Source organism: Mobula hypostoma, chromosome 25 (genome assembly GCF_963921235.1).
Source record: "Mobula hypostoma chromosome 25, sMobHyp1.1, whole genome shotgun sequence".
Classification (NCBI taxonomy): domain Eukaryota; kingdom Metazoa; phylum Chordata; class Chondrichthyes; order Myliobatiformes; family Myliobatidae; genus Mobula; species Mobula hypostoma.
In genome coordinates, this window is record NC_086121.1 from 41,939,727 (window position 1) to 41,963,878 (window position 24,152).

Genomic DNA, 24,152 nt, shown 5'->3' on the forward strand with positions numbered 1-24,152 from the left:
CACTTCCTGATGACCCAGTCAGTCATTTCAGTTTCAAATACATAATTACCATTAATTGTATTAAATATAAGACCATAAGATATAGGAGCAGAAATAGACCAATTGGCCCATCGAGTCTGCTCTGCCATTTCATCATGGCTGATCAATTTTTCCTCTCAGCCCCAATCTCCTACCTTCTCTCTGTATCCCTTCATGCCCTGAGCAATCAAGAATCTAACAACCTCTGCCTTAAATATATGGAAAGACATGGCCTCCATAGCTGCCTTGGGAACAAATTTCACAGATTCACCACTCTCTAGCTAAAGAAATTCCTCCTCATTTCCATTCTAAAAGGACACCCCTCTATTCTGAGGCTGTGTCCTCTTGCCCTAGGCTTTCCACCTGAGGAAACATCCTCTCCACATCCACTCTATAAAGGCTTTTCAATATTCGATAGGTTTCAATTAGGTCACCCCTCATTCTATCACCCAGTAGCACTCTCATCTACAGTGATGAAATGCTTTGAGAGTTTAGTCGTAGGTAGGGTGATCTCTTGCCTTAGCGAGGACCTGATCCCACTGTAATTTGCCTATCGCCACAATAGGTCTACGTCAGACACTAATTCAATGGCTCTTCACATGGCCTTAGACCTTTTGGACAATACAAACACTTTTGTCAGGATGCTGTTCGTTGACTAAATAGATAGATAGATATACTCTATTGATCCCGAGGGAAATTAGGTTTCGTTACAGCTGCAACAACCAAGAATAGAGCATAAATATAGCAATACAAAAACCACAAACAAACAAACAACAAAATGCAAACTATACCAGATGGAAATAAGTCCAGGACCAGCCTATTGGCTCAGGGTGTCTGACCCTCCACGGGAGGAGCTGCAAAGTTCGATGGCCACAGGCAGGAACAATCTCCCGTGACGCCCAGTGTTGTATCTCGGTGGCATATGGCCGGGGTCCAACGGCAAAAAGTTCAATATCTGGTCTACAAACACGTTCCTCGATTGTAATATGACCCGGATTGCACCATCCGTTGTTAACCAGAACAGTAAGCACCCAACTCCTTTACGCTTACCACTCTCAGTGCACATCCGGTTAGCCCGAACGGTCTGGAAGCCGTCCATGGAAAAGATTTGATCGGGTATGTCCTCGTGCAGTCCCGTTCCAGTAAAACACATAACACTGCACTCCCAAAATGTTCACTGACGCCTGGCTAGCGCCGTGAGCTCGTCCATTTTATTACCCACCGAACTCCTCTTCTCCATAAGTTTCTGTTGTCTCGACCCGGTCCTCAGCATTTAACACCATCATTCCTACATTCCTGATTGATGAGCTACAGAACCTTGGCCTCTGTACCTCTCTCTGCAACTGGATCCTTGACTTACTAATTGGAAGACCACAATCTGTGCAGATTGGTGATAATATCTCCACCTCACTGATAGCACACCTCAGGGGTGTGTGCATAGCCCTCTGCTCTCCTCTCTCTATACCCATGACTGAGTGGCTGGGTATAGCTCAAATATCATCTATAAATTAGCTGATGATTGTTGGTAGAATCTCTAATGGAGATGAGAGGACGTACAGGAGTGGGATATACCAGCTAGCTGAGTGTTGTCGCAGCAACAACCTGGCACTCAATGTCAGTAAGACCAAAGAGCTGATTGTGGACTTCAGGAAGGGTAAGATGAGGGAGCACAAACTAATCCTCATAGAGTGATCAGAAGTGGAGAAGGTGAACAATTTCAAGTTCCTTGGTGTCAAGATCTCTGAGAATCTAACCTGGTCACAACATATCAATGCATCTAAAAAGAAAGCAAGATAGTGGCTCTATTTCATTTGGAGTTTGAGGAGATTTGGTTTGTCACGTAAAACACTCAAAGACCTCTACAGGTGCATGGAGAGCATTCTGACAGGCTACATCACTGTCTGTATGGGGGTGGGGAGCTACTACACAGGATCAAAAGAAGCTACAGAAAGTTGCAAAATTAGTGGGCTCCATCTTGGGTACTAGCCTCCGCAGTACCCAAGACATCTTCAAGGAGCAGGATGCAGGAAGGCAAAGTCCATTATTAAAGGACTTCCATCACACAGGTCATGCTTTCTTCTCATTGTTACCATCAGGATGGAGGTACTGCAGCCTGAAGGCACACACAGTGCGATTCAGGAACAGCTTCCTTCCCCTGCCATACGATTCCTAAATGGGCAACCCATGAACACAACCTCACTTTTTATTATGTATTATTTCAGTCTTTGCACTATTTTTAATCTATTTAATATACATATATATACTTACTGTGCTTCACTTATTGTGTCTTTTTTCTATGTTATCATGTATTGCATTGAACTGCTGCTGCTAAGTTAACAATTTTCACAACATATGCCAGTGATAATAAATCCGATTCTGATACTGATACTGATCCTGATACAGGCCTAGAGCCATCAAACGCTCTTAATATGACAAGCCATAAAATCCTGGAATAATTTTTGCTAACTTCTTTTGAACCCTCTCCAGTTTCAGCATGCACTTTCCAAGATAAAGAGCCCAAAACTGCTAACAATACTTCAAGTGAGGCGTCACCAGTGTCTTATGAAGTCTCAACGTTACATCCTTACTTTTATATTCTAGTCACTAGACATAAGACACTAGAATACCACAGCATAGTACAGGCCCTTCGGCCCTTGATGTTGTGCCGACCCGTATATTCCTTAAAAAGTCCTACTAAACCCACACTACCCCGTAACCCTCTATTTTTCTTTCATACATGTGCCTGTCCAAGAGGTTCTTAAATACCCCTAATGTTTCAGCCTCCACTGCCATTCCTGGCAAGTCATTCCAGGCACCCACAACCCTCTGTGTAAAAAACTTACTCCTGATATCTCCCCTAAACTTCCCTCCCTTAACTTTGTACATATGTCCTCTGGTGTTTGGTATTCGTGCCCTGGGAGACAGGTACTGGCTAGCCACCCTATCTATGCCTCTCATAATCTTGTAGAGCTCTATCAAGTCCCCTCTCATCCTTCTACACTCCAAAGAGAAAAGTCCCAGCTCTGCTAACCTTGCCTCATAAGACTTGTTTTCCAATTCAGGCAACATCCTGGTAGATCTCCTCTGCACCCTCTCCATAGCTTCCACATCCTTCCTATAATGAGGTGACCAGAACTGAACACAATACTCTAAGTGTCCTCTCACCAGAGATTTGTAGAGTTGCAATATGATCTCTCTACTCTTGAATTCAATCCCCCTATTAATGAAGCCTAGCATCCTAGGCCTTCTTAACTATCCTATCAACCTGTGCAGTGACCTTGAGGGATGTATGGATTTGAACCCCAAGGTCCCTCTGTTCATCCACACTCTTAAGTAACCGACCATTAACCCTGTACTCAGCCTTCTGGTTTCTCTTTCCAAAATTCATCACCTCACACTTATCTGGATTGAACTCCATCTGCCACTTTTCTGCCCAACTCTGCATCCTGTCTGTATTCTCTTGTAACCTTCAACAACCTACAGCTCCATCCACAACTCCTCCAATCTTTGTGTCATTAGCAAAATTACTCACCCATTCTTTCGCCTCTTCATCCAAGTCCTTTATAAAAATCACAAAGACAGGGGTCCCAGGACAGATCATTACGGCACTCCACTAGTCACCGACCTCCAGGCAGAATATTTATCTTCCACTACTACCCTCTGTTTTCTTCCTTTAAGCCAATTTTTTATCCAAACAACCAAGGTTCCACTGATCCCATGCCTCATTACTTTCTGGGTGAGTCTCTCGTGGGGGACCTTGTCAAATGCCTTGCTAAAATCCATGTAGACCACATCTACCACCCTAGTCTCATCAATTTCTTCTGTTATCTCTTCAAAAAACTCAATTAGGCTCGTGAGGCACAACCTTCCCTTCACAAAGCCATGTTGACTATCCTTGAATAGACTATACTTCTCCAGAAGCTTGTAGAGCCTATCCTTAAGAATCTGTTCCAATAGTTTGCAGACCACCGACATAAGACTCAGTGGTCTATAGTTCCCAGGATTCTCCCTATTACCTTTTTTAAACAAGGGAACAAGATTTGCCCTTCTCCAGTCCTCCGACACCACCCCTGCAGCCAAAGATCATAGCTACTGTTCCAGCGATCTCTTCTCTCACTTCCCACAGCAACCTGCAGTATATCACGTCCGACCCTGGGGATTTATCAATCTTGATGTTTTTAAGAAGATCCAACACTTCTTCTTCCTTAATCTCCACATTGTCCAGCACACTGGCCTGTTCTATTTCGACCTCACCCTGATCAAGATCCTTTTCACTTGTGAATACTGAAGCAAATTATTCATTTAGGACTTCCCCAACCTCCTCGGCCTCCAGGCACATGTTGCCTTCTTTATTATTTAGCGGCCCCACCTTCATTTTAGTCATCCTTCTGTTCTTCACATACGCATAGAACGCCTTGGGGTTCTCCTCAATGCTACATGACCAGGCCTTCTCATGCCCCCTTCGAGCTCTCCTAAGTCCTTTCTTAAGCTTCTTCCTGGCTACCCTATATTTCTCATGAGCCCCTCCTGCTTCCTGCTTCTTATATCTAACATGTGCTTCCTTCTTCCTCTTAACGAGTTGGCTCTCGTGTTTCATCAGCCACGGTTCCCTTTTCCTACCATTTTTCCCTTGTCTCAGTGGGACAAACCTATCCTGAACCCAGTACAAGTGGTCCCTGAACTTCCTCCACATTACTTCTGTGCTTTCACCCTTGAACATCTGTTTCCAATTTACTGTCGCTAGTTCCTGCCTCATCCCGTCATAGTTGGCCCTTCCCCAGTTAAGCACTTTCCCATTCTATCTGTTTTTATCCTTTTCCATAGCTATGCTGAAGCTAAGGGAGTTGTGGTCATTCTCACCAAAATGCTCCCCCACCAAGAGGTCTGCCACCTGACCAGGTTCATTACCCAGAACTAGATCCAGTATAGCCTCTCCTCTCGTCGGCCGGTCCACATACTGTGTCAGGAATCCTTGAACACACCTGACAAATTCAGCCCCATCTATCCCCCTTGCAGTCAGGAGGTGCCAGTCAATCTGAGGGAAGTTGAAATCACCCATAACTACAACCCTGTATTTCCTGCACCATTCTAAAATCATTCTAAAATTCATTTCACCTTGAAATGAATCCTAACATCGTATTTCCCTTCCTCACTACAGACTTAAGCTGTAAATTAACCTTTTAGGGAATCCTACACAAGGACTCCAAAGTCCCTTTGCACGTCAGATTTTTGAATTTTTTCTCCATTTAGAAGATAGTCTACCCTTGTATTTCTTCTACCAAAGTGCATGACCATATATTTCCTGACACTGTGTTCCATCTGCTTTTTTTGCCCACTCTGATCATCTGTCTAGGTCCTTCTGTAGCCTCTCTACTTCCTCAAAACTTCCTGCCCCTCCACCGATCCTCGTATCATCTGTAAACTTTGCAACCAAGCCATCAATTCCGTCATCCAAATCATTGACAAATGACTTAAAAAGAAGTGGTCCCAACACAGACCCTTATGGAACACCACTAGTCACTGGCAGCCAAACAGAAAAGACTCCCTTTATTCCTACTCTTTGACTCCTGCCAGGCAGCCACTGCATTATCTAAGCTAGTATCTTTCCTGTAATACCATGAGCTCTTAACTTGTTAAGTAGTCTCATGTATGGCACCTTGTCAAAGGCCTTCTATAAATCCAAGTACACAAAATCAACCAATTCTCCTTTGTCTATCCTGCTTGTTATTTCTTCAAAGAATTCCAACAGATTTGTCAGGCAAAATTTTCCCTTGAGAAAACCATGATGACTACGGCCCTATTTCATCCTGTGCCTCCAAGTATCCCGAAATCACATCGTTAACAATTGACTCCAACATCTTCCCAACCACTGAGTTCAGACTAACTGACCTATAGTTTCCTTTCTTCTGCCTCCCCCACTTCTTGAAGAGTGGGATGGCATTTGCAATTCCAGTCTTCTGGAACCCTTCCAGAATCTAGTGATTCCTGGCAGATCACTGATAATGCATCCGTGATCTCTTCAGCCACCTCTTTCAGACCCCTGGGGTGTAGACCATCTAGGCCAGGTGACTTACCTACCTTCAGACCTTTCAATTTCCCAAGAACCTTCTCCCTAGTAACGGCAACTTCACTCACTTAATGACCCTTGACTCCCTGGAACTTCTATCATATTGCTAGTATCTTTCACAGTGAAGACTGATGCAAAATATTAACTCTTTTTGTCTGCCATTTTCTTGTCCCCATTACTACCTCTTTAGCAACAATCATAAAAGTTGCTGGTGAACGCAGCAGGTCAGGCAGCATCTATAGGAAGAGGTACAGTCGGCGTTTCGGGCCGAGACCCTTCGTCAGGACTAACTGCAAGAAGAGCTGGTAAGAGATTTGAAAATGGGAGGGGGAGGGGGAGATCCGGAAAGCATTGTCCTCTTTAGCATAGTTTTCCAGTGGTGTGATATCCATTCATGCCTACACTCTATGTATCTGAAGAAACTTTTTGTATCCTCTTTAATATTATTGGCTAGCTTACTTTTGCATTCCATCATTTCCTTTTAAATGACCATTTTAGTTGCATTCTATTGGTTTTTAAAAGCTTCTCAATCCTTTAACTTCCCACAAAGTTTTGCTCTGTTATATGCCCTCTCTTTGGCTTTTATGTTGGCTTTGACTTCTCTTGTTAACTGCAGTTGTCTCACCTTGCCTTCAGAATACACCTTCCTCTTTTGGATGCAAAATGCCTATAAAAAGTATTCATCCCTTTTGGAAGTTTTCATGTTTTATTGTTTTACAGCACTGAATCACAGTGGACTGAATTTGGCTTTTTTTTACACTGATCAACAGAAAAAGACTCTTTTGTGTCAAAGTGAAAACAGATCTCTACTAAGTGATCTAAATTGATTACAAATATAAAACACCAAATAATCGATTGCATAAGTATTCACCTCTTCAAATCAGTATTTAGTAGATGCACCTTTGGCAGCAATTACAGCCTTGAGTCTGTGTGGGTAGGTCTCTATCAGCTTTGTACATCTGGACACTGCAATTTTTTCCCGTTCTTCTTTTCAAAACTGCTCAAGCTCTGTCAGATTGCATGGGGATCATGAGCGAACAGTCTTTTTCAAGACCAGCCACATATTCTCCATTGAATTGAAGTCTGGACTCTGAATGGACCACTCCAGAACCTTCACTTCAATCTTGTAAAATAATAAAATATCAAAACTTCCACTACACACATGACTGAACAACTCTAGCAAACCTGCCCTCAAGGATATTGGAACGCTTGGGCTCAGGTGTAACCCATCCGTTTTGCACAGATCATACCTTCCCCAGAAGAGATCCCAATGATCCATAAATCTGAACACCTGTCTCCTGCACCAGTATCTCAGCCAAACATTCAGCTGCAAAATGATCCTATTCTTACCCTTACTGGCATGTGGGACTGGCAGCAATCCAGAGATTACTATCCTGGAGGTCCTGTTTCTCAGCTTTTCTCCTAGCTCCCTAAATTCTCTCTTCAGGACCACCTCACCATGTCTACCATTATTTACCAAGTCCTCTGGCTGCTCATCTTTGCCCTTGAGAACGTCATGGACTCGACTGGAGATCTTCCTGACCCTAACACCAGAGAGGCAACAACCCGACCAGATGCCTCTATTTCACCTTCATATGTAATATCTGTTCCTATGAGTATGGAATCTTTTACTAAAACTGCAGTCCTCTTAACCTCTCACCTTTTCTGAGCCACAGCACCAGACTCAGTGCCAGACACACAGTCACTGTGGCTACTCCACTCTCCCTCGCCCCCCCACCGGTAGTTTGTCCCACTCAACAGTATCTAAAGTTGTATACCTATTATTGAGGGAATGGCCTCAGGTGTACCCTACACTGGCTGTGCATTTCCCATCCTCCTCCTGACAGTCACCCAGTTACCTGTCTCCTGAAATCTAGGGGAGACTAGCTCCTTGTAGCTCCTATCTATCACCTCTTCATTCTCCTGTCTGAGTCAAAGGTCATCGAGCTATAACTCCAGTCCCTTAATACGTTGTGTCAGGAGCCGCAGCTTGGTGTACTTGGTGCAAATGTGTTTATCTGAGAGACCTCTCGTCTCCCAGACTTCCCACATCCAATACAGAGTACAAAACACTGCCTCCGGAGCCATTCTTGTGCCCTAACAGATGAGGAATGAACAAATAAGAACAAAAAGAGATAAACCTACTGGATACTTTACCTCGCCCAAGCTGACCTTGCTAAAATGATGGGAGAATGATCACTCTTAAACACTGACCCATTCAAAAGAATGGCCGCTGCACTTGCACATGTCATTTTCATTTGCCCTTTATATTATGTGATGAATTAGTATGAATGAATAACGTGATGAATTGTTCAGTATTTTAGCACCCTTCAGCACTTTAAACATTGGAGATATTTCCAGTTAGAATGTACATTTTTGTCTAGATAAAAACTTGTGGATTTGGGTTGATTACATAGGAACATGTTATCAATAGAAAACATAGAAGTAAACACATGGAAAAAACAAATACTAAACAAAGAAAATATTGGTTTCTGGACACAGTATTGGTGCGCCCGCATGCTGATGCACACCGTGTTTCCCAGCCCTCTGATCCAAGTAACTTGCCTTTTCCTCCGCCTGTAAACACACACACACACACACACACACACACACACACACACACTCTCACACATACACACACACTCACACACACACACACACACACACACACACACACACATGAATGACACATGCACACTCTTGTCCTCAGCAACATACTCTTGCTTTTTTGTCTATTTTCCTACCTATAGTCTCTGCTCCCATTTCCCACTCTCCTCACTGCTCTGTGGTTCCCTGCCTCTTTTCTCAGACTATACTTACAAGCACTGCAACTTCCATCCTGTTGCCTTATTTCCATTTCAGAATCTCCTTCCTCCCAGCCTCATCATGCTATAGCCATACCCTATGTCCCCTGACCAACTTCCTTTCTCTTGTGTCGAGACGACTGCTTCACGGTCAGTCACTGACCTTACCAATCCCAACTGCCTTGTCATCTGTGGCCGATATCCCCCAGCTTTTCTCACAGATAAACCCTCCTGAGATTCCAGCGGTGGGCAGAGTGGGAGGCTGTGATCACCTGGTGCTGGATGTGAATGGTCAAGAGGACAGTACCTGTGTGAGGGAGAGTGGACCCACTTGATGATTCCAGCCCTCCTTACTCCACTCGAATCTGCCAACACCAGCAAGGTCAGTGAACTGCTGTCCCCAACATCTTCAGAAGTTCCACTAACAGCTCTCCCATTTGAAAATGAATCAAAAGTCTTAAATTTAATTTTTTTCCAAATAGAGGAAATTATCAGTGATCTCAGAATCCCACACACAGCATGATTTATTGGCAGGGGAGAAATGGATGTTAAGTTTCATTTAATAGTACATTTCACTGCAAAAATGAGCATTTTAATCCATCATATTAATTCAGTGTATTAATCATTGTATTTTCTTGGTACTTACTCCATGTTCATTCTCATTACCAGACCCAGTGATAAATAACCTGCAGCTGCAAAGTTGTCTTTATAACGTCCCATTTTAATGACATCCAGCCATTCATCCACAGATGCAAAAGATGTGAAGTTGGGGCTATTTCTGTTCAGGAGTGGGCTGTTCATTCTGCAAGATAAGAAGTGTGTGGTAACATAAAACGAGTACTGAGAATTCTATTATACTACATTGGAGACTATTCAGTGCCAGCTTTATACATTCAATATATTCTATTATGCTTCATCTAAGAGAAATATGCCCTTACCTGTAGCATATAAACCCTGATTATGATGCTTTAAATCACATGACAGTAGTCCTATTGCTTCCATATCCTCGATCTAGAATGGTACATCTAACTTCCGAATACGTAGCTCGTCCTTTTCCAAACGTGCCAGCAAGTTAAATATTTTAACTCATTGTGGATAAATTACAAATTAAGTCACAGAAACCATTTTCTGCTGAGAGCAATGTTTTTGGGAAGAACTTGAGTGGCATGCAGGTGTCAGTGGAACATTAGCCACTGACAGTCGTAAGAACACATGGAGGTCTCTAGCAACACACAGGGCTCAGCAAGTCAGGTAGCATCTGTGGAGGAGAATAAGTAGCCAATGTTTCAGGTTGAGACCCTTTTGGTCAGTTTGCACCATCACCTAAAAGTCTGTCACCCAGAAAGAAGTTTCCATTCCAATCCCTCTCCTGGGTTGCTAGATTGCTGACCACTTTGGTCCAAATAGTAGACCTCAGCTGATCATGCAGCATGATCCTATGAAGTTTTAGGGCTGGACAGGGAGCAGAAGCTAATTGTCAGTCTTTTTCTGAAGTTAGTTCCTCTTTATTGCTGTGTATACATGCATAGACTAGAGGCAGGGAGAGGTTATTTCTATCTGAGATGCCCTGTGAAGAGTAAGAGTCATATGTGAAAGGTGAATATTCGATTCCACTCTCAGGTCTTGGAGGAAATTGCAAATATAAGTGGATTTTGACAATGTTTTTAAAATTTGTTCTCAGATTGCAGATGCTTTGATAAAGTTTTTAAAATGTATGGAGGATACAGGCTTTGAGGAATAGAAGTAATATTATATAAAAGAAAAAGTTATTTCCTGTTAGAGTGATTTTTGGGTTTCGGTCATTTACATTTAGTAAATGGCTTTGGCTACTAGTCTTCCGTTCCTTGAAAATGTATTGTGGAATTAATTTGGAACAATGCATTCCTAAAAAGCTGCGAATCCCAGTCCAGACGATGCTGGCGTCTGTGTGGGATGGATGTGAATCAGAAAGGGTGAAGTTTGTATGTCGTTTCAAAAGAAAGCATTGTACATACTTTATAAATATGGAATTCTCCTTTGCGTTTGCCACATGAATATCAAGCCCCCCATTGGGCCAGCAGACCTTTCCACCGAAAGCGTCTCCATATGATGCCTGCAGTACCTCGTTTTGTCAAATTAAGAAGCTGCTTTGTATCTACCAGTAGTTTTCTCCAGCGATTTCATTCATGCAACATTATTTCCTGTAGCGTGAATAATTTTGCTTCATTAATTGTTAAGTATTGTGGACAACACCAAGTATCAGGAAAGATACATACAAGGTGTGTCTGTGTGAAATACAGTAAACATGTGGACATCCTACTCTACGTGCCCTCATTATCAATCCTGCAGAAGTATGGAGAGATGCTGCAACGTGTGGATGGTTTACTCACCTCACTGAATACACAGCACGGCATGCATTCAGATCCAACATACATCGCAATAAGTTCACTCTGGTGTAAAGAACCACAGAAAAGGTACAGAGAAGATTTACAAGATTGCAACCAGGGTTGAGTGACTTTGGTTATGAAGAAAGATTGGAAAAGCAGGATTGTTCCCTGATAACACAAAAGCATAAGAGAAGGGAAGACCTATGCTACTATCGGGTCTTCACCACATCCAAAAATACCTCAGAAGTGATCCAGCAACAGCAAAATGATGAGAAGTTCTAACAAGTCGAAAATTGTTCCCTCTTGCAAGAATGTTAATAACCAAAGGTTTCAGATTCATAACTGCTTCTTAGAATAATCTAGTGCAAATCAAATGTTGCCATTTATCACACATAGAGAGTTGCTGGAATTTGTGAAAAACAACCTAAAATATGCTGAGAGCTGATTCTGCAAGTGGAATCAGGAAGATGTACAAAGATAATGTGAAGATAAGGGCAGCAGGGTAGCGTACTGCTTAGCACAGCGCTCTACAGTACACGCGATCCGGGTTCAATTCCCACTGCTGTCTGTAAGGAGTTTGTAAGTTCTCCCTGTGGCTGTCTGGGTTTCCTCCCACAGTCCAAAGGCATACTGGTTGGTAGGTTAATTGGTCATTGTAAATTGTCCCATGATTAGGCTAGGGTTAAATCGGGGGTTACTGGGCAGCATAGGTCAAAGGGCCAGAAGGGCCTATTCCGCACTGCAGCACAATAAATAAATAAATACATACATAAATAAGGTAAATGAAAGTCAGAAACACTGACGTGGGACCAAACACTGGGTTCAAATCCCACAACATGCATAATTCACTGTCCTGTCTCCTTCTCTGTTGTAGGTTTCCATAAATATCAGAACAGCCTTCAGTCCCTAAGGAAGATGATGGAACTCTTCTCCTAAGACCATTGCAGTCCTTGTTGTGAAGGTATTTAATAGGCTGAACATCAGATGAATTGTTCTGTCAGTCAGAGCCCTTCCCTGAACTCTGTAGGTGACTGTAACATGCTTAATTCTGGTTATAAACAAGAGATTATTGGAAATGAACACGACATTATTGTAAATGTTGTAAATGTTGGAAATCCAGAGCAACACACACAAAAAGGAACATCAAGTAGCATCTACAGAAATGAATAAACAGTCAACGTTTCAGGCAGAGACCCTTCATTTGGACTGGAAAGGCAGGTGGGAAGAAGGCAGAATAAGGAGATTGAGGGAGGGGAAGACGTACAAGATAGAAGGTGATTGGTGAAGCCAGCTGGGTGGGGGAGGGTGAACAAAGTAAGAAGCTGGGAGGTGATAAATGGAAAAGGAACAGCACTGGAGAAGAACAAATCTGATAGGAGAGGAGAGTGGACCGTGGGAGAAAGGGAAAGAGGAGGGGTACCAGGGGCAGGGGAGGAAAAGAGGTAAGAGGGCAACCAGAATGGGGAATAGAAGAAGAGGGAAAGGCGAGGAAGAAATCAATGTTCATGTCACCAGGTTGGAGGCTACCTATACGTTATATGAAATGTTGCTCCTCACACTTGAATGTGGCCTCATCATGGCAGAAGAAGAGGCCATGAACCAATATGTTGGAATAGGAATGGAGATTGAAATTAGAATGGTTGGCCACCAGGAAATCCCACTTGTTTCACATGGAGCAAAGGTGCTTGACAAAGCCAACTGCCAATCTACATAGTGTCTCATCACAGTCAAGGAGGTCACATCAGGAGTACCGGATACAACAAATGATCCCAAAAGATTAACAGGTGAACAGTTGCTTCACCTGGAAGGTCTGTTTGGGGTCCTGAGTGAAGCTGAGGGAGGAGATTGATGGGCATGTGTGCCATTTTTCTCACTTGCAGGGATATCAGTGCAGAGGGACAAATGGACAAGGGGATCTCTGAGGAAGCGATCCCTACAGAAAACAAAAGGGGGGGATGGTGGTATTAAAGATGTACAGTTCCATTGAAGACATGCTGGATGTGGAGACTCATGTGATAGTTGAGGACAAAAGGAATTCTATCCCTGTTAAGGCAACAGGAAGGTAAGGTGAACACAGATGCCCAGGAAATGGAGGAGATGCCAGTGTGGGCAGCTTCAATGGTGGAGGAAGGAAAACCCCATTCTTTGAAGAAGGAGGACATCTCTGATATCCTGGAAAGGCAAGCCTCATCCTGAGATGCAGTGGAGATGTAGGAACTGAGAAAGGGGAATGGCATTTTTACAGGAGACGATGTCGGGAGAGGCAGTCTAGGTAGCAGTGCGAGTTGACAAGTTTATAACAGGTACCAGTAGACAGTTTGTCTCCAGAGAAGGAGGCAGAGAAAGATTGAGAAAGGGGAGGGAGGTGTCAGAAATAGACCAAGTGAATTTAAAGGCAAGGTGAAAATTGGAGGCGAAGTTGATAAAATTGAGGAACTCAGCAGGGATGCATGAAGCAGCACAAATGCAGTTGGCAATGTAGTGCAGAAAGAGTAGGGATCATTACCAGAGAAGGTTTGGAACATGGACTGCTCCACATTGCCAAAGAAAAGATTGGCATAGCTGGGGCCCATGTGGTTGCCCATGACTACGTCTTGAGAGGAGCCGAAAGAGAAATTGCTGAGTGTGAAGACTAGTTCTGTCAGATGGAAGTGGGTTACGGTGGAGAGGAATTGGTTGGGTTCTGACCAGTTCAGCATGTTGTGTGTGTTGCTCTGGTTGTGAACAATAGGTTTTGCTTTGTACTGGATACCTCCTTATAATTTCTAGTCTGGCTCACTGTATCTGAGTGGTGTAGATGCAGCTGACTGTGACCTTACTAAAGGTAATTCTTATTTCTTATTAAGGCTGTTGTATCAGAATGACGAGGACAAGAAATGGGAGCAGGAGCGGACCATGTGTGGTTCTCAAGCCTGTAAATGCTACTTATAATATCTTGGCTGAGTTTTTACAACCTTCACTTCCTTATTCGAGCTCCATATCACAATACCCTCAGTGTCCAACAAGTAATTGGCCTCAGTGTGGAATAGATATAGTCCCATGCTGTTTGAGAGCATGAACAATATATCCTATTCATTCTAACAGGATCCAGTGCCTTAGATGCATGGAATTGGGTTTAATTTAATTCATTCAATTTGTTTAACATGATCCGAATAGAAGAGCACTTCAAAGTACATGGTTATCAATACAAACTGCCAGCACCAAGCATCAGTCCGTTGTTTTATGATTTATTACAGAATTTCAATCAAAGCAAGTGTTTTTCTGAGAGTATTTTTGAGCATCTTCATTAAATTCCACAAGGCTTGAGGCAGAAACAAATAAGCTTGCCTCTGTTCAGTAAAAACTACCGCTCAAAATGTGACTGATTTTGATCTTACAGAGAATTAGCATTTCCTTTATTAGAAAGTCTTTGATGAAATTTGGACAGAGGGTAAGATTGATGTGTTGATGTTTACAAGTAGATAGGATAATAGGGAATTATTCCTACAGTTACAGGAGGTTGTGTTGTTGCAAATGATGGAAAGATTGCTCAAAAAACAACACATTTAACCTGCTTCTTTAGGGCAAACATTTATACTCAGCTTGGAAGTACATGCTTACACTGGTGGCTTTCAATTGCAGGATGTTGTTGGTTTCTTCTTCTATTGGGATACATCACAGCGAAGGATGGTAAACGGACTGTACCCAGGACTGTACAAATTGCAGAGAGTTATGAATGAGGCCTAGCAAGCCATTTTCCTCTCTATTGACTTGGTCTACACTTCCTGCTGCCTGAGTTAAATCAGACAGCACAGTCAAAGACCCACCCCACCCTAGTCATTCTCTTCCTCCCCTCTCCCATCAGTCAGAAGACCCACGGCACCCTAGTTATTCCCTTTCTCCCCTCTCCCATCAGTTAGAAGCTGTAAAAGCTTGGCCGCATGTACCACCAGGCACAAGTACAGCTTTTATTCTGTTGTTATCAGACTCCTAAACAGATCTTTCGTATGCTAAAAATGAACTCCTGATCTCCCAATCAATCTCATCATGATCCGAGCACTTTGTTTGTCTTCCTGCACCTTCTCTGCAGATACAACCTGATGTTCTGCATTTTGTTTTCTTTTGACTACCTCAGTTAAATTATGAGAGAAAAGTTCTGCCTAGATGACACAGAAAGCAAAGTTTCTCACTGTATCTCAATGCACCTAACTTTAATAATCAACAACAATCATTTGTAGTTATACTTCTTCCAGAACTTAAATAAACAACCAAAGAAAATGAACAGGCAGAAACACAGAGTAAATGGCAGTACAAATTGCACCAAAAGTAGGACAATCTGGTCATAATGACCTTTGCTGTTAATTATGAATTTATTCAAGGTGAATAGCAACAATTTCTTCCTAATATTGAGACCTGATAGATGTTATTTTAAGAGCAGCATAATTTCAACGCTTTATAATATTTGGCTTTGGCTTTGATTCAATAATTGTGTTTTTGCTGTTATTGATAGGGCTCTCTGCCCATTCCTTGTACCATTGTCTCTCTGTGGACAGGAAAATCAAGTGCTGGAGCTACTCAAGCACAGTGTCCCAGACAATCAGACTGAGTTGGACTTTGAACACTTTCAGATATCCTTCAACTCTGCAAATGGGTGAGCTGTTAAAAAAAAGTCTTTTTAAAGCATCTGATAAGTTTAAATTTATGATGCCTGAGAAACAGGTTGAAAATACACTGGATAAGAGACTGCTGAACGTAACTGGATCTCATGAACAGCAATCTTTATGGGAAATGTTTAAGCAACCCCCAGAGCAGGCAAAGAGATTAAAAATAGAAGAAATGCATATACAAGTTAAGGGACTGGGTATTTAAATGTTCAACCTTATATTCTTGCATGACTTGGAAATGGAATTGGAATTGAAATTGTTTTGCTATTTTCACATGCACTGAGATACAGAGGAAATCTGTTTTGCATTCTATCCAGACAGATCACTCCAAACATAAGTACATTCAGGTTGTACGTAGGAAAAAAGCAATAACAGAATGCACAATAGATGTTACAATTACAGAGAAACTAAAATACTATATTAGCTATAAAGTGCCTTGGAATGTTAAAAGGTGACAGAAATGATCACCGTTCTGTTTTTATTGCTGCCTTTAAGATACATAATAGAGTTTCTTCGGGATGTCCACATAATACAGGGTTATTTCATACAGGCTTATTTGTACTCAGTGTGTAATTTTTCCAAGTGTTTATTGGAAAAATTGCACCAACTTCCACCATTGGTCTCATTGAAATCGTTGGAAGCTTTGCTTCAGTATTCACTATGGAAAAGGATCTTGGTGATTGCAGGGATGGTTTACAGCAGACTGAAAATCTTGAGCATGTAGATATTAAGAAAGAGGATGTGCTGGAGCTTTCAGAAAGCATCAAGTTGGATAGGTCACTGGGACCAGTCCAGATGTACCCCAGGCTACTGTGTGAAGTGAGGGAGGAGATTACTGAGCCTCTGGCGATGATTTTTGCATCATCAATGGGGACAGGAGAGGTTCCGGAAGATTGGAGGGTTGCGGATGTTGTTCCCTTATTCAAGAAAGGGAATAGGGATTGCCCAGGAAATTATAGATTGGTGAGTCTTACTTCAGTGGTTGGCAGGTTGGTGGAAAAGATCCTGAGAGGCAAGATTTATGAACATTTGGAGAGGGATAATATGATTAGGAATAGTCAGCATGGCTTTGTCAAAGGCAGGTTGTGCCTTACGAGCCTGATTGAATTTTTTGAGGATATGACTAAACACATCGATGATGGTAGAACAGTAGATGTAGTGTATGTGGATTTCAGCAAGGCATTTGATAAGGTACCCCATGCAAGGCTTATTGAGAAAGTAAGGAGGCATGGGATCCAAAGGGACATTGCTTTGCGCACAGAAGGCAAAGAGTGGCCATATTCTGCATGGAGGTTGGTAACCAGTGGTGTGCCTCAGGGATCTATTCTGAGACCCTTTCTCCTCATGATTTTTATAAATGACCTGGATGAGGAAGTGGAGGGATGGATTAGTAAATTTGCTGATGACACAAAAGCTGGGGGTGTTGTGGATAGTGTGGAGGGCTGTCAGAGGTTACAGCGGGATATCGCTAGGATGCAAAACTGGGCTGAGAAGTGGGAGATGGAGTTCAACCCAGATAAGTGTGAGGTGGTTCATTTTGGAAGGTCAAATGTGATGAAAGAATATAGTATTAATGGTAAGGCTATTGGCAGTGTGGAGGATCAGAGGGATCTTGGGGTCCGAGTCCATAGGACACTCAAAGCTGCTACACAGGTTGATTCTGTGGTTAAGAAGGCATACGGTGCATTGGCCTTCATCAGCCGTGCGATTGGGTTTAGGAGCCAAGAGGTAATGTTGCAGCTATACAGATGGATTCAACTTTATTGTCATTGTGCTGAGTACAGATACAAAGCCAATGAAATGCAATTAGCATCTGACCAGACGTGCAAAAGAATAGTATTATTTACAAAATAAATGTGAATAAAAAGTAAGTGCTACAGCACACAAATATAAAAGTACTGAGACAGTACAATATGGGTGCAATACTGCTTAACGCTGTGATGTGAGGTTCAGCAGGGTCACAGCCTCAGGGAAGAAGCTCTTCCTGTGCCTGCTGGTGCAGGAGCGGAGGCTCCTGTAGCGCCTACCGGATGGGAGGAGAGTAAAAGGTCCATGGTTAGGGTGAGATGCATCCTTGATAATGCTTTTCCCGCTGCCCAGGCAGCGTTTATGGTAGATGTTCTCAATGGTGGGCAATTGGGAGCCGATAATCCGCTGGGCAGTTTTCTCCACACGCTGGAGTGCTTTGCGGTCCGACACAGGACAATTGCCATACCACACTGAGATGCAGTTGGTGAGTATGCTCTCAATGGTACAGCTGTAAAAGTCTGTCAGTATCCTGGGACAGAGGTGAGCTTTCTTGATGCTCCGCAGGAAATAAAGGCACTGTTGCGCCTTTTTGATCAGGATGGAGGAGTTCAGGGACCAGGTGAGATCCTCGGAAATGTGGACACCAAGGAATTTGAAGCTTGATATATGCTCCGCTGCAGCTCCGTTGATGTCGATGGGGACATGAGTGTGGCTCCTAGCATGCCTGAAGGACCCTGGTCAGACCCCACTTGGAGTACTGTGCTCAGTTCTGGTCGCCTCACTGTAGGAAGGATGTGGAAACCATAGAAAGGGTGCAGAGGAAATTTACAAGTATGTTGCCTGGATTGGGGAGTATGCCTTATGAGAATAGGTTGAGTGAACTCGGCCTTTTCTCCTTGGAGCAATGGAGTATGAGAGTGACCTGTTAGAGGTGTATAAGATGATAAGAGGTATTGATCATGCGGATAGTCAGAGGCTTTTTCCCCAGGGCGGAAATGGCTAACACTAGAGGACACAGTTTTAAGGTGCTTGGAAGTAGGTACAGAGGAGATGTCAGGGTTAAGTTTTTTTACACAGAGAGTGGTGAGTGCGTGGAATGGGTTGCCGGCGACAGTGGTGGAGGCAGATACAATAGAGTCTTTTAAGAGTCTCCTGGTTAGGTGCATGGAGCTCAGAAAAATAGAGGGCTATGTGTAACCCTAGGTAATTTCTAAAGTAAGTACATGTTCGGCACAGCATTGTGGGCTGAAGGGCCTGTATTGTGCTGTAGGTTTTCTATGTTTCTACAACCATTAGCTGTTTCCAAATAGCCCCCTTGTACGAGCAACTAAGGGTTAACTTTGAAACCTTGAAGCCGTCTATGCCCCTGTTGTATCATTGATAGTTACCTACATTCTTGCTCTTTCATCGCTGTCCTGACAATGTACCCAGTCCCATTCAGTCAATTCTGGATGTTATCTCTTCAGGCAGTATTTTGTTTTTAGCTCATGATAACTTCTTGCCCAAGAAATTCTTCCCATCTGATTTCCGGCTTTTAACAAAATAGATTTCAGGGAGGAGAAGAGTGTTAGACCCTTTCTCCAAACAATCTACTATATTTTCTTGGAAAATAAAGAGAATACAGCTGCTGAAATCTGCAGCAACAATACGCTGGAGGAACTCCGGTCCAGATAAAAGGTCTTGACCTGAAACATTGACTTCCAATTTCACTCTGCAGATGCCCATTGAGGTCTCCCAGCATTTTGTTTGTTCTATCTCAATATAAACCAATTTTGCTTGCTTTCTCACCTGCCTTCACTTTAAGTATTCCTGACTCCTTTCTCTGTCTCGTTTCAGTTCATCCGTCATGCCTGTTTACATGACACTTGACGAAGCAGATTTAACTGTAGCAACACGTGCAAAATGCTGGAGGAACTCAGCTGGTCAGGCAGCATCTATGGATGTTCAACATCACCAGTCCAGGCCCTTCTTCAGGACTTACCTAAGGTGCTCTACATGTGTACGATGACAGTTGAATATTACACACCAATCAATATGGCAATAGATTGAATTCTGTGCTACCAATGAAGCAAATTATATTGTATCACTTCAGACTGCAGACATCTTCAACAGTGTATGAAACTCTGGCAATAGATGGGATCTTGCCGATAAAAGAAAGTAGCATTTTTGTTCCTAACAGCCTTCGTGAGAGAACTAACAGTTTCAGATGAAGTGGAAATGTTATTCTTAAGTATGTCATCACAATATTGCAATGCGGATTGGTTGCCAGTGAGGGAGCACACTCTTTCTCTTCGCTACAGGTGTGGTAACTGTATCGACTTTCTCTCACAGGGTAGTACATTAGACAAACTAGCTCTGGAAACATGCTGAGATGCTCAATGAGAAATTGAAAGATAAAATATTAACACAAATTGAAACAAGAAGAATATCTTACTCCACAAAATACATCAGGGTGTAAAAATTGACTGCATGTATTCTCTCAATGTGTCGGAGCTAAGTACCTCTAGCTCCATTTATGTCTAATCGAAAAAGAAATCAATTCCACAGGAAGAATGAAAGGATCATTCAGGAGAAAAAAACACTTTAACGCTGTGTACTCTGTAACACTGGTTAATGTTTGTTGTAAGGATATAGAGTGATGAACAGGTGGCACTTAAAAACAATACTACCAGTACCATTGACAGACACTGTTGAGGAATTTTACACCATTCGTCCACAGTAAAGATTTATAGAAGGATTGCATTTTTACACACTTTTTGAGGAAGTTTAAAAGCATCAATGCAGTTTACTTAAAGACTGCAACTTAGGGACAAATAATGTTCCCTCTGTAACCAAAGTCACGAATATTGACCAATCAGCAAGCCACCACAAGATTACCCTTCCTCTTTCTTTCTGAATACGGGGAGATGGAAAGTGGAAATGGGCCATTGAATCACTGAGATTTTACAAAAACTAAAGCTGAATGGGTCATTACATCAAGCAAAAGGGCTAGGATGCAGCATGATTTCCCTAACCTCTGGTAACCCCTCTTCCGCGTGCCCTCTTCCACTTTTGTTTTCCCTCATTCTGGTGGCCCTCTCACCCTTCCCTTCCCCGCCCAACTCTCATGTCATGCCCGTCATCTGTCTCACTTTCCCACCTTCCATGGTCCACTGTCCTCTCCTATTGGCTTCCTTTCTCTTCAGCCCTTCAACTCTTCCACCTATCGCCTCCACTCTTCTCATATCCCCCTCCCCACCTACCTGTCTCCCCCTTCACCTGGCCTCACCTGTCACCTGCCAGCTTGTACTCCTCCCCCTCACCCAATGTTTTATTCAGGCTTGTGCTCCATTCCTTCACAGTTGTGATGGAGCATCTCAGCCTGACAAGTTGACTATTTATTTACTCTCATTGTCGCTACCTGACTGGCTGAGTTCCTTTAGCATTTTGTGTGTGTTGATCGGGATACAGGTCAACAGTTAGAGGACATATTGTTAAGATCAGCCAGCACAATGCATAATATTTTAATTATAGCAGAATATCATGTGAGGATGGGTTTAAGTGATTAACTGAATTACAGAATGGGTTCACTGGGCAGAATTATCTCCCATGTCAGTGTTTGTGAGTGAGTCCGATCTCATCTGTTCAATCACTTCATGGCAGCACCTTGTAATTGCAATCTCAGGTGTTTCCTTGAAACACCTGAGGCACCAAAAAAGAACTCAGTCCCCAGTTTGTAGTGTGGAGGGGAGCATGTTTCACACTGCTGCATTAGACAACAATCGATTTGTAAATAAATGAACAACTTGTCTTTGCACCACACTGTCACCTCCACCTGGACCTTAATTAAAGCCAGAACTTGTTCTCCAGCTGCGGCAGCTGAAGGATTGTCACATTAGCTTTGTGCAGCTGGCGCTGTTCTTATCAAAGGAAATGCTCCCCTTCATCATTTTTCTGTTAACTTGATAGTGTAAGTATTCAATAAATTGCCAATGTTTCAACATTTATAACAATGTTCTGAAACCTACTTTAATGCAGAGAAAGTGTCACAGCAGCACTTGGACAAGACAGACTGGAAAACTCGTCTAGTGAGCCCTTATGTGTAAAACTGAGGAATAAGAAAGGTATGGCCACAGTAATGGGATTATTTTATCGACCACCCACCAGTCCGTGGGATTTAGAGGAACAAAATTGCAGAGAGACTGCAGAATGTTGCAAGAAACATAAGGTTATGACAGTAAGTGATTTTAATTTTCCATATACTGTAAAAAGGCTGGATGGAAAAGAGAAAGTCAAATGTATTCAGAAAAGTTTCTCTAATCAGTACATTAGGGCAGGTGACAAAAGTTTGTGTAGGGGAACGCCTTGGATCCAGTGATCATTATGCCATTAATTTCAGGTAATTATGGAAAAGGATAGGTCTTGTCTTCTGGTTGAGATTCTAAATTGGAGAAAGGCCAATTTTTATGGTACCAGAAGGGACCTGAGGATTGGAACAGTTTTTTTTTCCCAGCAAAGGTGTACTTGGTAAGTGGGAGGCCTTCAAAAATGTAATTTTAGAAGTACAGAGTTTGTATGTTACTGTCAAAATAAAAGGCAGAGATAACACATTTAGGGAACCTTATTTTCTGAGTGATATTGAGGGCCTGGTTAAGAGGAAGAAGGAAGTACATAGCAGGTATAGGCAGGTAGGAACAAATGAGGTATTTGAGGAGTATAAGAAATGCAACAGAACATTGCATTAAGAAGGTAATCAGGAGAATTAAAGGAAGATATGAGGTTGCTCCAGCAGACAAGATGAAGGAGAACCCTAAAGTCTTCTACAGATATAGTAAGAGCAAAAGGATAGTGAGAAACAAAATTGGTCCTGTGGAAGATCAGAGTTGCAGTTTATGTATGGATGGATGGGGGTGATCTGAAATCGATTTTTTTGCATCTCAGTAAGTGGACATAGAATCTATAGAAGTGAGGCAAAGCAGCAACAAGGTCATGGATCTCAGGCAGATTGCAGGAAAGGAGGTTAGTTAGACTGTATAAATCCCTAGGGACAGACAAGATGTTCCCTCGCATCTGTGGGAAGCTAGTGCAGAATTTGCAGGGGCCCTAACAGAGAAATTTAAAACATTTTTAGCCATGGGTGAGGAGCTAGAAGATTGGAGGATAGCTAAAATTGTTCTGTTGTTTAAGAAAAACTGGAATAATAAGCCTGGGAATCATAGACCAGTGAGCCCGACATCAGGAGTAGGAAAGTTATTGGAAAGTATTCGAAGTATTTGGATAGACGTTGGGATAGTCAACATGGCTTTGTGCATGGTAGGTTGTTTGTAACCAACCTTATAGAGTTTTTCAAGGAAGTTACAAGGGAAGTTAATGAAGTCGATATGAACTTTAGCAAAGCATTTGACTAGTTCCCGCATAGGAGGTCAGTCAAGAAGGTTCAGTTGCTCGGCATTCAAGACGGGGTAGTAAATTGGATTAGTCTTTGGCTTTGTGGGAGAAGCCAGAGAATGATAGTAGATGGTTTTCTCCTTGACTAGAGGTCTGTAACTAGTGGAGTGCCACAGGGATCAGTACTAGGTCTGTTGCTGTTTGTCATCTATATCAACAACTTGATAATGTAGTAAACTGGATCATAAATTTTCGGCCGACACCAAGATTGGGAGTTTAGTGGAGATCGAGGAAGACTATTAAAGCTACAGTGGGTCTGGACGAGCTGCAAAAATGGACTGAAAAATGGCAGATGGAATTTAATGCAGATAAATGTGAGGTGTTGTAGTCTGGGAGCACCAACCAGGGTAGATCTTACACAGTGGATGATAGGGCACTGAGGAGTGTGGTAGAACAGAGGGATCTGGGAATATAGATCCATAATTCACCGAAAGTAGCATCACAGGTAAATAGGATTGTAAAGAAAGCTTTTGGCATATTGGACTTCATAAATCAAAGTACAGGAGATGGGATATTAGGTTGAAGTTGTATAAGACATTAATGAGGCCCAGTTTGAAGTATACTTTTATATTTCATACTTTATTGTCGCCAAACAATTGTGTGCACTTTTAGTCACCTACCTGCAGGAAAAATATAAACATGTCATGGTGCTCTCTGGCAATTCCCCACCTTGCTATTACCTCAGTAACTGGGCCTCAATCCCCTCGTCTAACGCTCAATCGTTCCCAGTTCCACTAATTACACACATCTGCCTTCCATCAGGATAAAAACCTTGTAATCACAATAAGGAGCTGCCAATTTGTTGGTTGACTCTTGTATGAGTAACCTTATTTCATGGTTCTTTAGGACTGTCAGTTCTAAGTTCCGCATCATTTTCCTGGATTTTCTACGTGAACCTCGTCTCCATGCAGAGACTCTCCTGAATAACTATTCCACGCTCGCGACTGTGCTAATGCCTCTCGATCCTGCCTCTGTGCCTGCATCCAGCACTTGGGATCCCCCCGCAGCCACGTCCTTGCAATAAAACAAGGTTGGAAGAATACAGAGAAAATTTACAAGGATATTGCTGGGTCTGGAG

General features: G+C 42.6%; 1 protein-coding gene across 2 annotated transcripts in view; it reads right to left on the minus strand.

The window, feature by feature from the left end:
- The window catches only part of epha8 (eph receptor A8), a 390,012-nt gene that overhangs the window by 16,836 nt on the left and 349,024 nt on the right, over window positions 1-24,152 (minus strand). For both annotated transcript variants that reach the window (XM_063032812.1, XM_063032813.1), the window contains one exon: window positions 9,536-9,691. In XM_063032812.1, the coding sequence (XP_062888882.1) occupies window positions 9,536-9,691 (156 nt within the window). The remainder of the gene's footprint in view (window positions 1-9,535; window positions 9,692-24,152) is intronic.